Source organism: Lates calcarifer, linkage group LG9, assembly GCF_001640805.2.
Source record: "Lates calcarifer isolate ASB-BC8 linkage group LG9, TLL_Latcal_v3, whole genome shotgun sequence".
Classification (NCBI taxonomy): domain Eukaryota; kingdom Metazoa; phylum Chordata; class Actinopteri; family Centropomidae; genus Lates; species Lates calcarifer.
In genome coordinates, this window is record NC_066841.1 from 4,910,444 (window position 1) to 4,926,031 (window position 15,588).

Sequence of the window (15,588 nt, forward strand, 5' to 3'; positions counted from 1 at the left end):
ACACATGCCAAGGCAAGACTCACTGCCAGAGGCTGCTTTGAATTCACTGCTCTACCTTCATTCATCAATTAAACATGTACTATACCAGCTTTTATTATGTACTTTTTAAATTGTTTTTATTTTATTTTATTTTTTTAACTCAGTGCTATACATAGGTGGGACCACATCATTTTTACAAGTCACAAGCAAGTCTCACTTCCTCAAAAAGCCAAAGTTAGGTTCAAGACAACAAAGACAAGTCAAAAACCATTTCCCAAATCTCATGTTACGGTAATGAGGTCAATCTGAGCCACCAGCACTAAACCTAAAATGATACTCCACCCAGCATCTCATATTTTAGCATCAATACTCTTTATTCGGCTTGAAAGGTTAATGTAATATTTGCAGTTTCCTCATTCTTCAGATCACCTTACATTCAGTCATTAAAAAAGACTCAAATGGGGACATGTTTTTATTTATTTATTTTTTTCTCCTGCAGCATAATCCTTTTCTCCATCCATACGCTTAGTCTGTGCCAAACATATGGCTGAATACGCTGCTTCTGTGTCCTGCTATCATCCTTTTGGAGGCTGTAAACCTCCACTTGAAGATCCATATTTATTTGAAAATATAAATGTTTCCCAAAAAAAAAAAGATGTGCAGTGGAGAAGTGGATTAGGCTGCAAGTGTGGTGTGGTTTGAGAAGTTTCTATGGATGTTTTGACACGTCTTTCCGCGCTGTGAAAAGTTGTTACCATTGGAGTCGATTGTAAACAAATTCAGGCTGAGTCAATGAGGAGCACATTTCATATTTCACATTCATACCTCCAGCCTACTGTGGGTCTTCAGGTCTTAATGTGTCATATTCTATTCTAGCAATATTAAAATCTGTTGAATGCCATTTTACCTTGTTATAACTAGAAACAGCAGCAGCCCTACAGCTCACAAAGATCTTTGAACTTTAATAAAAGCTCCACTTATGCTGCAGTCTGATTTATGGCTGATTCTTTTGGTTCAAAGTGAAATTCGATCTGAAGTAAAAAAAAAAACAACAACAACAACAACAACAGACAGTATTCTATAGAACATGGTCTTTTAAAGTCACACGTCTTTGAAACACCTCATTTACACCTTCACAGCAAATGAAATCATACATATTGTGATAGTTACCAGGGTTGAAAAGGACGATAGCTCGAAGGCACCCCAGTTCTGTCTTATCCATCTGCATATCCCTCATCTTAGACACCAGTTCTGTGAGCACTCTGCAGGCAAAAAAAAAAAGTCAGAGATTTGGCTAATTTAAAATCAGACATAAAAATACTATTTCAAGTGTGTGTGTGTGTGTGTGTTTAATCGTTCTTGGCTACTAGACTATTTTTGTCTTATATCAGAAAATCAAACAAGTGCCAGAAAAGTTAAGATCACAGGAAACCATTTGAGTGTAATTGGTACAGTTTTGTAAATGACACACCACGCTTCATGTGAATTATCCAGATCTAGACAGGGACATTAAAAATATGTTTTAACTACTATCCAGCTCACATCTATTTAAAAACAAATAATACACACAAGCGTACTCCCTGCCCACATAGGCACAGTTAGATCAGTGGAAAAGTTTACAGCCCTGCAAAGTAATTATATTTAGTACATGGTTTTCATAAAAGGAAAGCCACAGAGTAAACACAAGCTGTAATCTAACACCAGCACTCCCACTGTCTGCGTGTGACATCACTGGTGGGAGTGTCAGTGCACGGAGTCGCTCGAACTCCTCACCCCTCTTTGACTCGGTCACACCCTCTCCCCGGCGCTCTTTATTTTCCCTCTCACTTCATTTCTTTTTCTCCCCCACCCGCCCCCCTTCACTCTCGGATAGTAAAGTCAATTGTGGCTCTTAGCTCATTCTAATTCAATTTGCTCTGAGGAGGAACAACAGGGCTGAGAAAAAGGAAAAAAAAAAAACAGAAAAAGAGAGGACTCAAGTGTTTAAGTTAATCAGGCTCTTCATTTGTATGGTGAAGAGAGAAGGGGGGAGTAGATAAAATAACATTATCAGTTCTCTGCATCTTAATGCTTGCCACAGTTAATGCAGAGATGGAATATGTCCTGTGGCTGTGAACGCTGATGAGCGAGCACAGACGCTGGTGATTAGAGGGGCAGAGACACAAGAAAAGAGAGAAGAGAAGAGGAGAGGAGACAGACAGACTATTATTGGTGTGGATTTGATGACAGCACCTGCAACTGCTAGTTCACAGTTTGACGGGCATGTACACTACAACTGCAATCTTCACTTTCAAAGTAAATTACCTAAGTGATCAAGTGGTGCCCAGAATTGTTGACAAATAACACTGATCAATAAGAACAGTGAATACTTAATACATATTCTCCTTGTATCTTTTATAACTTTCCAAATCATATACCTTTCAGCTCCAGGTGTAACGCTGCTGCCTGTCAGACAGACTGCTGCCCTGGAATGTCAATAACAGTCACCAGGGTGGTTCCTGCACACACCTGACTTCTCTGTGTCTGACATGGATTTTTTTTTTTTTTTTTTAAACATTTTCTGAACAGTTTGATACTTCTGTGTGACCCCAGATACATAAGTGCACTGTACTGGAGGAAATCAATGGTTTCTGTGCTGCTTTGCCTTTCATGATGCATGCTTTGATGTAATATTTTGGTGAAACAAACCTAAATGTCAAATGCTATAAAAGCTTTAACTGTTTTCTAATGAAGGACTTCTGAACTTCTAAGTATTGCTTTATTAATGGTTAATAAATGTTTTATTGATACTTCATTGATCAGTAATATGATATTAATTTAGTCAACATCTGAGCTACCTAAAACAACACAGCAAATTCACCTGAAGGAGTATATACACTGGTCAACTTTGCAAGCAAAAAGGTGATAACTGGTAACTGGTGGCAGCTGCTTCCATTAGTTTAAACATGGATACTTCCAAGTGGAGGAAAGTTTAGTAATATGGTAATAATGACCTGTCAAAAATGGCTCCCACTCCAGCACTATGGGCACTGTTGCGGTGGACATGCAACCCAGTTGCCAACAGGATCCCATCTTTAACCGCTATCGAACGGTGCGAAAATGATGCAATGAGGAGCTCATTCCAACCTGAAGGAGAGATGGGAGGAGAGGGATCGAGGAAAAGTATGAGAGGGAGAAAAAAAAACTAAGAAAATCCCAGTACAGAAGTTCACACAGCATTCAAGCAAAATGAAACTGACAACAAAGGGGGAATTTCAATGAATCAATTAAGCTGTGCGGCAAAAGCGTGTAGCTTTCTCAAGCACAGGCGTCAGGTTATTACTAAGACATTCGAGTCATGCTTTCTGAGGGACAAGCGTGTAAAAGGGATGAACTGCGCCTGCCATCACAATAAAGACAACAGGCTTGATGTGCCAAAGCAGGGGCTTGACACAGAGAGCACTGAAGACACAAGACGCTGTCTTTTGAGTGACAGGGCTCCTTTAACTGTTCTGCCTGGCAACACTTGCCTCCTCTCCCCAGAGTTGAGTTGGGTATGAGAGGAGCTGTGATGCTTTTATCTGTGATACAGCAGAACTAAAGTGGTTATTTATAGAAAACCTGAGACGAGCTCTCCAGAAAAACGTCTCTCTCTGCTTTGCTGAAGTCTCTCCATCAGTGTATGTGCGAAAGACAAGGAATGATGGGAGGATTTTTTTCAGGGTAAAGGGAGGAGGTGGATTTATAATATAATGGTGTAATTTGGAGTGACAGGTAGGCAACGAGGGCAATGTGTTGGGAGAACCCAAAAGACCTTCCTGCATGTGATGTTGGTGAATGTAACAGAAGTGACAAATGATTCATTCTCTGTTTTACATTGCTGCTTGTGTGATCCTGAGGGGTTAACTTGCTCCTCCACATACAGCAGATACACACAATGAGCTGTTCTGACCTTGGTGGGTCTGACTCGTCTCATGGTCACATGACCAACAGAGTTATTCACCAGATTAGTCTATTCAAGTTCTGTTTCAATTTTTCTACCCAGATACAGACGCAGAGCTAGCACTAGCATCTGCAATTCTCATAGATGGTTTCCTCTGTTAACTAAAACATACTCCTATTTTTGCTATATTCTAACATAAATGGGTATCTACTGCTGTACAGGATCATAAAACTTCTTCTATGAACTCATTGAAGCCCCTTTTTGACAGACCTGCTCGTAGAAGGATGACCTGGTCATCCAGCGGCAGCTCAGAGAAATGGGGGATCCTCTTAGCCCACTCCACCAGGGTAAAGAGCTGTTTGTCAGCCGCCTGACAGATATTTGTCACTGGGTCGTTGGGCTGCGGGAAAACAGAGAAAAACAGACACAAATCTGGAAGTTAGAAATTCAGGTAATGCATGAAATGAATAGGTGTCATATTTTTGTTTTACTCTGTTTCTCTTGGCTGAGGTGTCAGGTGGGGTTACCTAACAGCATGCATCCACACACACACACACACACACACACACACATTCAAACTAACATGAGTACTGCGCTGTGAATAATTTCCTCTGAGGAGGAGCAAATAGGAAGACAAAACAAACAGTGATTCTGTCCCAGCTCGTGGAGGAAATACCTGCAGAGAGCTGCTGGTGAAAAAACAACTTTCGCCGAGCAGACTCTCTCTTCTGGGACCTTTTAGCCAACACACAAATCAGCCTTTTGGACAGCTAGTGGAGCTCAAGAGGCCCCCTCGTGACACTCTACTGACACTTTACCACAGAATAAGCTCTTAGAAGCTCAAATGGGACTATTACCAGACCAGGCAAGGCTTTGTCAAATCTGCAAATTATTGCACATAATGATTATTCACATTTACTCACAATAAGGCTTATATTAATGACTGTGTAGCTATTCTCTGGTCATGTTACTGAGATGTAATTCAACTAACAAGACCTAGTTTCCTTTCAAAAACTCATAAATAAATTCATGGCTGTATCTTTTTTTCCTCCACAAGATTCATTGTTCAAGGTCAACATTTCTAAGTAGAAAAGAAAATTCATTGAGTTTTGATGAATGATAAAAAACAAGCTGTTCTTGGTGGTGGACTGGACTGACTAATAGACCTCATTGTACATCGTCCATTTAGAGCTCAAAATAGGAACTCTGCCTAGTTCCCCCATGAATTAAAACGTCAAGGTAAATTAAGGAAGGCTACAATCCTTCATTAATTTCACCTCATTAGACCTACTTAAGCCTTGAGGAGAGATGAGCATAAAAGCTGAAAGAAAGGCTAAGGGCTGATCTTACAGCTCAGAGATATGGACATATCTGATATTGTGGTAATTATGTTCTGAAATGTGTTTTCTGAGAGTCTTTTCTACTCCACCAGGGATCCAAATCTGGTTGTGAAATTGCTGAATTATGGAATCTATTTATTTAGTGTTTCTTTTTGTTTTGTTGTCCCAGAAAGAGTCAGATTTAAAGAAAAAACAGGTGGCCAGAATCTTTACATTCCCAGAACGAACATACCAAGGGTACGAGCCCTGTGTTCTTAATGTTATCTACAATGCTGAACATGAAGAGTCTTCTTGTTAAGATGATCATTTCTGTGCATAATTTAAGCACCAGTTCAAAAACAAGACCTGCCTGTCCTTAACTGTCCTGATACATCAGATTGGGAGGCATTATTCTCCGACCCACAGGGAGTTTACAAGCAGTGGTGGAATACTAATGCAGCACTCATACAATATGACTGATTCACTGCAATGTAAATCCATCTGGGAGAGGGAGAAAAAAATCCCAAACAATACTGTCAATCTCTAACGAGTAATTTACCAGCATCCCAGGAGTGCATACCCCTGACATGTATGTGAGCAAACAAAGGCTTTATGCACACGCTTTTGTGCATAATTTTAAATCAAGTAAACATCCTTAAATTCTAAGCATCCCTGTGTGAACTCGCACTCTGACAAAAACAGTCAGCAACTTCTCCCCAACTTCCTTTGCCAAATCCCACTGATCGATGCTAAAAGCTCGGAGGATCCCGACATCAACTGCAGCTCTCGAGAGAAGATTAGTTCAAGATGAAGGAGAAAACATCCCTCCACTCACACTCTCCTTTTATAATTCGCAGGCCAGAGACTATCCCATCCTCTCCTCCATGTTCGCTCCCAGCGGTTTGAACCTCACACTGACTGCAGAGTATCACAGATATGCAGCTGAAATATGAAAAAACTTATACCAGACACAAAGCCTACACTGTTTTGAAAACTGTTTTTTTTCTTCAGGGGAAGAAAGAAAACAGGCATCTTATGAATATTTCAGCATCTGATCTCCGTGGGAGACGTGGACGGCACAGCTCAGTGCGACAGTTTTCGTGAGCTATGCTTCCTCTAAAAAACACATAAACAGATTCAGCTAATTCATTCCAAAGGGCAGCCCGAGCCAAAACAAAGAAAAACAAAAAGGGGCTTCACTGTGCGCCACGGTCGAGCCACCCCTCCTCATAAGAATACAAGTCCCAGGGTTCTCGTTAAACACGACAAGGCTCATGAATGTTGTATGACTATCTTAGCCATGTTTACACTGACCTGGTTTCTTTGCCTCTGTCTGTGGAGATGACAGGGGAGAGGAGCTTACACTTTCCTGCAACAATCCTTGGGCATCACATTACTGTACTTACTGTTCAAGTCACAGAGCAGCATTTAGGATGTTAGGAAGCCACAATGGACGAGCCCACTATGACCTGTGAGGGAATAACATTAACCTCAACGTATAAAGGTACAAAACTCCACCTGGGAAAATCTCATACATACTTCCACTTCTCTTACTATGAAAATCGCTCTGATGGACAGCTACAAATGTGAAGCAAATAAGCAGGAGGAGACTTGGACAAAAAACTACACCATCCACATGAGACAAAAAGTAAGACGAGAAATTTTAAGTTACTGGATCTCAGCCTCTTCTTCTCTTCTTAATGCCTGCCACAAACATCACTGTCTTCACTCTCAGAAAATCAAAGGCTTTATAGAGCACTCCACCGATGTGGTCGATCATCCCAACTTAGAGAAATGCCAGGCTTGCATACTGTCCTATGAAATTTTCATCACTTGAGGAGAGGAGACGCAAGATTTGCCTTTCAATTTTTCATTATTCTGCTTGAACCAGACTATACTAGCGTGACAACAGAGAGAAAATTGAGTACTCATACAGATCAGCATGAAAATGAATTACTCAAGTGCCCCAATTTTATAGTGAAAGAGGAAGCTGTCCTCATATGCTAGCATGGGGATGAATCATGAGCTAATTAGCATCTTAATAAAAGCAATGTTTCCCATCTTAAGTTCAACAGAAGATAAGAAACTAAACTTTTATATAAATTAATGCATATACAGTAAACCAGCCTTCCAGAAATAACACAAAAAATCAAAGTAAAAAACACCCTAAGAATTAGTGCATGATAGCATCTTTTCTTCTTCCCCTTCTCCTTAAGAGAAGACCTCTCCTTGTCTGATTAAAGGCACATTACTAATGCCTGTTTAACTCCTGTTCTAGGTCACCATGAGATAAACACACTTTATTCAGATCCTGGTCATTAGACAGTGGCGGTGGTCTATTCATGGTGTACACTCGTGGCCTGGGCCCTATGATTAATTATAGCACGGGGCAGCGCCTTTCAATGGAGACCTTGCAGGGGGGAGGGGATGGGACTTGGAGAGAAGAGGAGTCCTTGAGGTCAGGACAGCCTGTATGCTTGACATCCTGGGCTCCACTTTGGCTTAAGCATCAGTTCACCCAAACACACACACGTGTGTTTTCTCGCTTACTGCCAGTGGTATCTAGCCTTGCTGATACTTTTGGTTTTGGTTTCCTAGTTTTTAGATACAGCATGTGTTATTTTTCCCCACTTTTCCTCTATGTTTGGACTGCCCACTGCAGTACTTGCCACTGTTGCTCTATGCGATAAACTGCCACTCAAAGTTGAACTTTCTGCTCTGTTGTGTTAGGGTAGCTGCCAAAGTTTGAGAGGTGAATATCTTAAAACCTTGGCACAAAAAAAACAAACTATCTGGACTTGTAGATATTGGACCTTTAGGTTTTAAGTAAGAAAACACTCTGGATTTGGTAAACTGACCTTAAAATTACACAAAACAAAAGTCAGTCAGTTGGCAGCAATTACAGGTATAGAGCATGGCACTGAATATGCTTAAAGAGATATTGGTATACAGTGAGGAATGATCATGCATCAAGATGTAATTACCAAAGAATTGGTGAGCTACAAACCTGACATACTGAATTAAGGCAGGGTTGATGTGGTTCAAATCAATATAACAATATTAATATGGATAGTGTCTTACATCAATATACAATTGCCTCAGAAAGTACTCAGACGCTTTCACTTTATACACACTTCATTGTGTTGTAGATTTAATTTAAAAGTTAAATTGTTGATGATTAATCTATACTCGATATGTGAGTGATTGAAATAAAATGAAAAAGTGAAAGCACGTTTTAGAAATGATTGAAACTTATTGAGAATCAAAAATTGAAATTTGTGATTTATTGAAGTATTCAGACCCTTCATTCACTATTTTGTAGAAGTTTTCTATGGCAGCAATTACAATTTCAAGTCTCCTTGGGTAAGTCTCTACAAGCTTTGCACACCTGAGTTTGGGCAGTTTATCCCATTCCTCCCAGGAAATCCTCTCAAGCTCCATCAAATTGTCTGTGAACTGCCATCTGCAGGTCTCTCCACATATGTTCTATGGTGTTTAAGTCTGAGCTTTAGCTGGGCCACTCAAGGACAATCAGACTTGTCCTGAAGCCACTCCACGCTAGCGCTGTCTCACTGCTATAAAGGCCTGATTGATAGACTGCTGCTGAGATAGTCATCCTCCTGGCAGGTTCTCCCATCTCTGCAGAAAACTCCTGAAGCTCTGTTAGAGGGACCGTTGGGTCTGTCTTGCCCAGTTGCTCAGTTTGGCTGGACGGCCAACTCTAGGAAGAGTCCTAGTGGTTCCAAACTTCTTCCATTTCACAATTATTGAGATCACTGTGCTCGTGGGAACACTCAAAGCTTTAGAAATGGTTTATACCTCAGCCCTGACCTATTCTTCAACATAATTTTATTGCAGAGGTGTTGATGTGTGAATTTTGTTTGCCTTTCTAATCTATATCCAGTCAATTTAATTTCCCACTAAACACATCAAATTAAGCAAATCGGATGCACCAGATCACAAGAAGAGGGTCTGAATACTTTTGTAAATGACAAAACTTTTCATTTTAGTTTTTGATTTTGCAAATATTTCTAAAAACATGTCTTTACTTTACAAAAAGTTTCATACCATAAGTGTAAGACATAAACTAATGATATTACGAATTAATTATGTTTATACTGTGATAACAATTTATAAAATGATAGTCAGAAGTATGGTCACTTTTGTAGCTTGTTAAAATGATATGATTCTCATATGATGAAATTATGAAATTCTCCACCCTGTGCAGCACACCAGCGCTGTTTTTATTTTCTCTGTCAGTCCTTCAGAAAATCTCCTCTTCTTGGTGTCGGGCAGACAGTGGGCATCGAGGGACCCACTGTGGCTGAGCCCAAACACACTCAGTGCATTAGTGTGTCTGAGCTGCTAGTCACTCCCCTGTGACTCCCCTCTCCTTCTCCCTCTCCCTAATGTCAACGCTCATCTCCTACATTTCCATCTGGGCCCCCAAAATAGCTCCCATTTACTCACATAACAGCCTTCACATTTCTACCTTTACTTCACAGGACATTTCCCTCCCCTGAAGCAGACGAATCCCAGAATCCCCTCTTGCTCTCCCTCCTCCAGTCTCACCCTCTGTCACTCCCCCCTCCCCCCCACCTCCTTTGGTAGGGTGATGCACAGCTCCTCTGTTTCTCATGTTCCAGCAGAATTCCTGAGAAAGCTGAGGCTTTGTGGGATGCTTTCAGGAATAGTCTGCCTGTTGCATAATTCATCACTCTTAGTCTCCTCTGTGTCAAAGACAGCCCACAGTCCCCACATGATACTGAGGGGATGGATGAGGAAACTCACAGCTGAGAGAAGGAGCCAATAGAAGTTGAACAGGTAAACCAGCACTGTAGACAAGAAGCACTCACCTCCAAAGGGACCAAAAAAGAGGGGACAAACAGTACTCATATCTAATGTTCATTAACATCTCTACCAGCAGGCAGCAGGGTGCCAGCTTAAGACTCCACAACAAAAACAATCACGGTTTATTAAACAGGAAACAAAAAATTAAAATATCTTTTAAATATTTTCACATTGAAAAATAACTGTACTCTGTGTGCAGACTGATTTGGCTTTGGACTCTACAGTTCAATGCAAAAATGAGATACTGTATAGGAACTACTTGCAGCTGGAAAAAATTGTGAACAATGGTGGGACAGCTCCAGTAAGGTTTTGGAAAGCAGAAAATAAAGCTCAAGCCATAAATCTGAAAAACATTTTGTTTTCTCTTCGGTGAGTTTTACTGGCAGGAGCTTTGGACACAGTCATGGTTTGACTGACGGCCATTGGCGAAATGTTTTACATCATAACCTATTAATGCAAAATGCATAAAATTTCTTCATATTATCTGCATAACACTATATTATATATTAGTATTTAGTATATGAGTAAGCGTCATTGTGTCTTTCCCAATTACTTCAACAATACATTTCAGAAGAAAACTGTTCAGATTCCCATACTGTAAACTAAGTATCTCAGACCTATGTCTGAAGTGACTAATCCTGTTTGAGGTGATTAATTTCAATACATTTGCAAGCCAATCAGAAAACAGAATTTCAAGTGACCATGTTATTGATGGATAAAAATAGAAAATAGTAACCATTTCTTCTGGTGCAATATCCTAATAATTAACATGAGAGAAAATACCAGCCCCCATGATACATGTGTGTGTATGTATGTGTATGTCTATGGGCATGAACATATGCCACAGTGTGTAAGTATTTGCCACAGAATGTATAAAAATACTAACTCACCGAGTTAGATGGCACACCAAGGTTGGTCTCAATGTAGGTCTCCGTTTTGGGTTCCACCGCCTGCTCGGCTTCCAGGATCTTCTCCACGGGCATGTCCTCATTGGCGCAGCTGGTGGACTCCACCTCGTTCTCATTTTTGTCCTTGGCTCTCTGGCGCTCCTCCTGAACGGCTGCATGTAACAAAACTGGTTCCGGTCACTACTGCTGTTTTTTGTTTTGTCTTTTTTTACAATGTTAATGATTTCAAGAGTACATAAGTGATGTGTAAAGAAGATTCAGGATGTAAGACTGCAAGCTTCAGTCAGGGATCAAATCAATCAATAGCCTTTATATATCAATATACAATACACACCTCCAAATTATAATTAATATTAATATTAAAATTGAAATAATGCACTGTTATACAAGTAAGTAACTGTTTGCAAGCATGTTAACGATAATATCTTTGTCAAATAATTATTAATACAACTTAATTCTGCAACTTTTAGTGCAGGTTTATTCATACAGATTTACAACGAAACCTTAGCCACTGCAGTGGAGTACAATTTCGTGATTTAAGAAGGCCATTCTGTCTGTTGTTTGTCAAAAGTCAAAAATATGCCATTGTGGTGAAGGTTTTTACATTTTGTTCCAATTAAGTGTTCAAATCAAACCAGGGGCTCTGCACTGGGAACCACAATGTTGGATGAATGTGAGATGACTTGATAAACAAGATGTTTTTTATTGTTTACAGATGTAATAGTGTGTAGAACAGCTTTCAACACTGAATCTTCCCTTTCATTAAGTGCTTGAATTCTGCTGATTTTGTGAGAACAACTTGTTCAGACTTTGGTACATCATGGATACACAGTTGGTCCTTGTTTGTATCTGCACACACTTACACACATACAATGAGTGCACATGCTAGAGTGTGTGTTTGCTTGCTCATGTCGAATGTCTGCATGTGTGAGTGCCTGCTTCAGTTGGTGTGTCTTGGGTGATCCACTGAAAAGTGCTTGACCCTGTATGTATTATGCCAGTAAACATATCCAAGGGAGTTCAATCATCAATAATTGCTTTGACAGAGCGGATGGAATATATTTAAGACCTTAGACCTACATTATGCACAATGCAGCAGCATGGAAATGTTCAAGGACTTCTCTCAGTATCCTTATCAAAGAGATGTGTTTTTCATGTAGTGCTCAATAACAAACAGCCGGCTCCTTTTATACACAAATCATTTACAGCCAGATAAATAATGTATGGCCTCTCACTCCTTCATTATGCCATGTGTGGTCACTAGAACAGCTTAAATTAAAAAAAAAGCCTGAATACAGATGAATGAACTTTGCCTTGTAGATTTTTTTTCCACGTCTGACTGACTGAAGCAAAACCATGTTGGTTTTGTCACCTGATTGGCTTGGCTAGGAGACACAGGAAATGGTTTATGTGCTGCACAGACAACGGGACTCACTGTGGCCAAGGCAAGAGAAACCGCACCCCCACCCTCAAGTAAGGATGGAAAAGATGTGTGTGTGTGTTTTGTCTTTTCAAAAGGCTATAATTTACTTAAGACACCACAGAAAAAAAGTACTATGGGTTTTTATAAGTTTGTCCTCCACACATGGATTAATAAAAGTTTTCAACACAATGTGCTGTAATGATAAAGAGCTTTTGGAAATTCAGTGTCAGCATGTAAGCTTACATACACACCTGGAGAACAACCCTGCCACATACACACACACACACACACACACACACACACACACACACACACACACACACACACACACACAGACACACACACACACACACACACACACACACACACACACACTGGGTTTGCAGGATGATCTGTCTTCTTACGTTTCCCCTACTCTGGTTTCTTTTCCAAGTCCTGAATCAGAGAGGCCGTGGTCTTGTTGGGGGGAGCAGGGGTTGTTAGACGAGGAGAGAGAAAGGGGCCCCACTTTAGAGGAACTGCTGTCTGGCGGTGGAGGTCAGCCCAAGGGTAGAATACTTGTGTTGGAGTCAGAGAGAGGTGAGGAGGGCTGAAATCATGTTAGCTTTATTCCCGCCCCCCTCCCTCCTTTCCTCTCCTGACTGGGAGAGCATAAATTCATTTAATCCTGTTTTTCTGTGGATTCGCTTAGCTTTTGGGCTACTGCTGCCTTGTTCTCTAACCACAGCCCTCAGGGTGCAGGGGGAGGCTTAGACAGCACTGTGAGTGAGGCAAAAGGCAGTAAATGATAATATCCTTGAAAGGAGTAAAGAGCCCAACAATGATATAAATAAAAGCAAGAGGGAGGGGAGGCCAAGTAAAGGTCAAGACAAACTGGCCTCGGATAGAATAGCTTCCAAAATGTATTTGTCCAAAAAACATGTATTCCTCTTGTTCAGTCAGCTCCATCCAACACACACACACACACACACACACACACACACACACACACACACACACTCACACTCACACTCACACTCACACTCACACACATGTGGTTAACACTTGTTACCATCTTCAGCTAACCTGGCCATAATGTACATCGCTCAGTATAATCTATGCACTCTATATCTGCATTCTGTGACCATACTGACCATAATGGCGAGAGGCAGTGATTGATTTATTCAATGTGCGAAAGAGTGCTTAACAGCACTGCTAAGAGTGCTAATATTTTTAACACCCTCACAGAGTGTTAAAATTCACACCTCACTGGCTGTTTTCTTTTTCCACCTCTCACACAACTCAAGTCTTTCTGGGCTTATCCACTATGTAATCTTTCCTTGAAAGTGCTTTACTGTACTGCCCCACAATGAGTCACAGAGGATATTTGCCAACTCAATATTTACAAGTCTGGATTGCTCTCAAAGACTGGAGAGTGATAAGTGCGGCATCAAACAATTCCAACCTTTTTCAACAATGCCAGCACTCAAGAGGCCACCTCATTCACTGGGACAATATGAAGAGGATGCAATCAATCAAGCAATTCTATTAACAGTGTGAAAAGGCTTCAGTCTTTTCATGCAGATAGATGGCTAAGGCCTTAATAAGGAAAATGTTTATTTTTTTCATTTTCCGATTCCTTTTTTGGATTTCATGAAGGTGTCACTTCAGGGGAGCAGTGTCAAGAAAGCCTGAGATTTGTACTTGTACCTGCTCAGTCCAGGTCAGTGGTAAAAATGGGTGATCTTGAACCACACCCAAGTGGAAATAACAAATCACTTGTGGCCTTGTAAACAGTGACTATGTAGTTTGTTTATTCATGTATTAGTAAGTAAATACATCACTGCTTATAATGCTGTGGCATTTGGCCCGGATTCAGACTGTCTTCAGTTCACTAGTATGTGCAGTTTGTTGCTAGCTCAAGCTGTTACACTCAGCATAAAACTAGGGAACCACTGTTTAAAAAGTGAATAGCTCAGCATCAGCTTATCTGCATCAAAGTTATTACTAATCATTTCTGTGTCTTTTGCTGCTAGTATTCACAGCTGAGCTGACTTTTTTGCATATTACACAACTGACTTTTTTGTATTACAGCCTGCCTCTATCTATCATTCAAAACCAAAAGATAACCAGCTTCAGAATCACAAATGTCATGCACAACAACAAATCCTACTACACACACACACACACACACACACACACACACGAAGGCACATTGTCGGCCACCAAGTCACTTTGACCCAGAGGACAACGCCAGGGTTAAGAACTTCACATGTATGTGCTCTAGTCATTATTACAAAATGGTATTTTGTTAGTTTGCTGCTGTTTACCCAACTGACTCTACCTGTAAGTTGCAGAAGGAGGTTAGATTAATATTTCTTGAATATACACACAAAAGCCTCAAATATACAGTCACTGTAGCTAAAATTAGTAGCTGTTGTTGCTGGGATGGATTTCAGTATGTTGTATAGTTACTTTTATAATAGAGTCTCTCTAGACTTGCATCTGTGTTTGGAGTGGTATAATTTAAGTTTGCAGGAATATTTTATTGTTGGATCATGAATACATATTAAGTCCTTTCTGTCCATTTCTGGATGATATGTTGGCTGACTCTGACTCTTAAAGCTTTCAATGATATACTGAGTAGAGTAGGAGCAGATGGCTAAACGTGACATGTTTGTTGTCAGGAAGCTTTCCAAAGTAGCATCAGTAAATAACAATGAGCTTGTGATTTGTCAGTTGTGTTTTGTGTTTTGTTTGGCTGTACTGTACTGCCAGAGGGGGTGCACAGATATATTCCTTTTTCAGTTTACATTTAATTATTTCACCAAATATACATTAACCCTAAAAATGTGATTTTAAAGTTAGATTAACAGTCTGTCTTCCACAGCTACACTGTCTGTCTGTGGCTCCATCATGTGGCTGATTAAATTCCTGTATCTATTTGAAAGGAACAGGAGCAGTATGTGCATTCCATCAGTAGTCTGTAATTTGAAGAATGTGGTGCACATTGTCACTATGCTGTGCTATTACAAGATATTTAGAAATTTGACTACTTTGATCAAATTTTGTGCCTTAAGTATCACGCAAAATAAGCACGTAAATGTTGTGTTTGTGAAAACAAGCCAGTGCTAAATAACTAAGTAGGACTGTTTCACACCTCTAAGTTTACACTAATCATTAAGAGCACGGATGGTGACATCCAGT

At 40.3% G+C, this 15,588-nt stretch overlaps 1 protein-coding gene across 2 annotated transcripts in view; it reads right to left on the minus strand.

Annotated features, from left to right (window-relative positions):
• The window catches only part of rxraa (retinoid X receptor, alpha a), a 100,154-nt gene that overhangs the window by 6,749 nt on the left and 77,817 nt on the right, over nucleotides 1-15,588 (minus strand). Inside the window, exons 6-9 of one of the 2 annotated variants that reach the window (XM_018671746.2) lie at nucleotides 10,962-11,146; nucleotides 4,172-4,301; nucleotides 2,973-3,105; nucleotides 1,150-1,241 (exon numbers count right to left, since the gene is read on the minus strand). In XM_018671746.2, the coding sequence (XP_018527262.1) occupies nucleotides 1,150-1,241; nucleotides 2,973-3,105; nucleotides 4,172-4,301; nucleotides 10,962-11,146 (540 nt within the window). The remainder of the gene's footprint in view (nucleotides 1-1,149; nucleotides 1,242-2,972; nucleotides 3,106-4,171; nucleotides 4,302-10,961; nucleotides 11,147-15,588) is intronic. The other variant, XM_018671748.2, reaches the window with a different exon arrangement.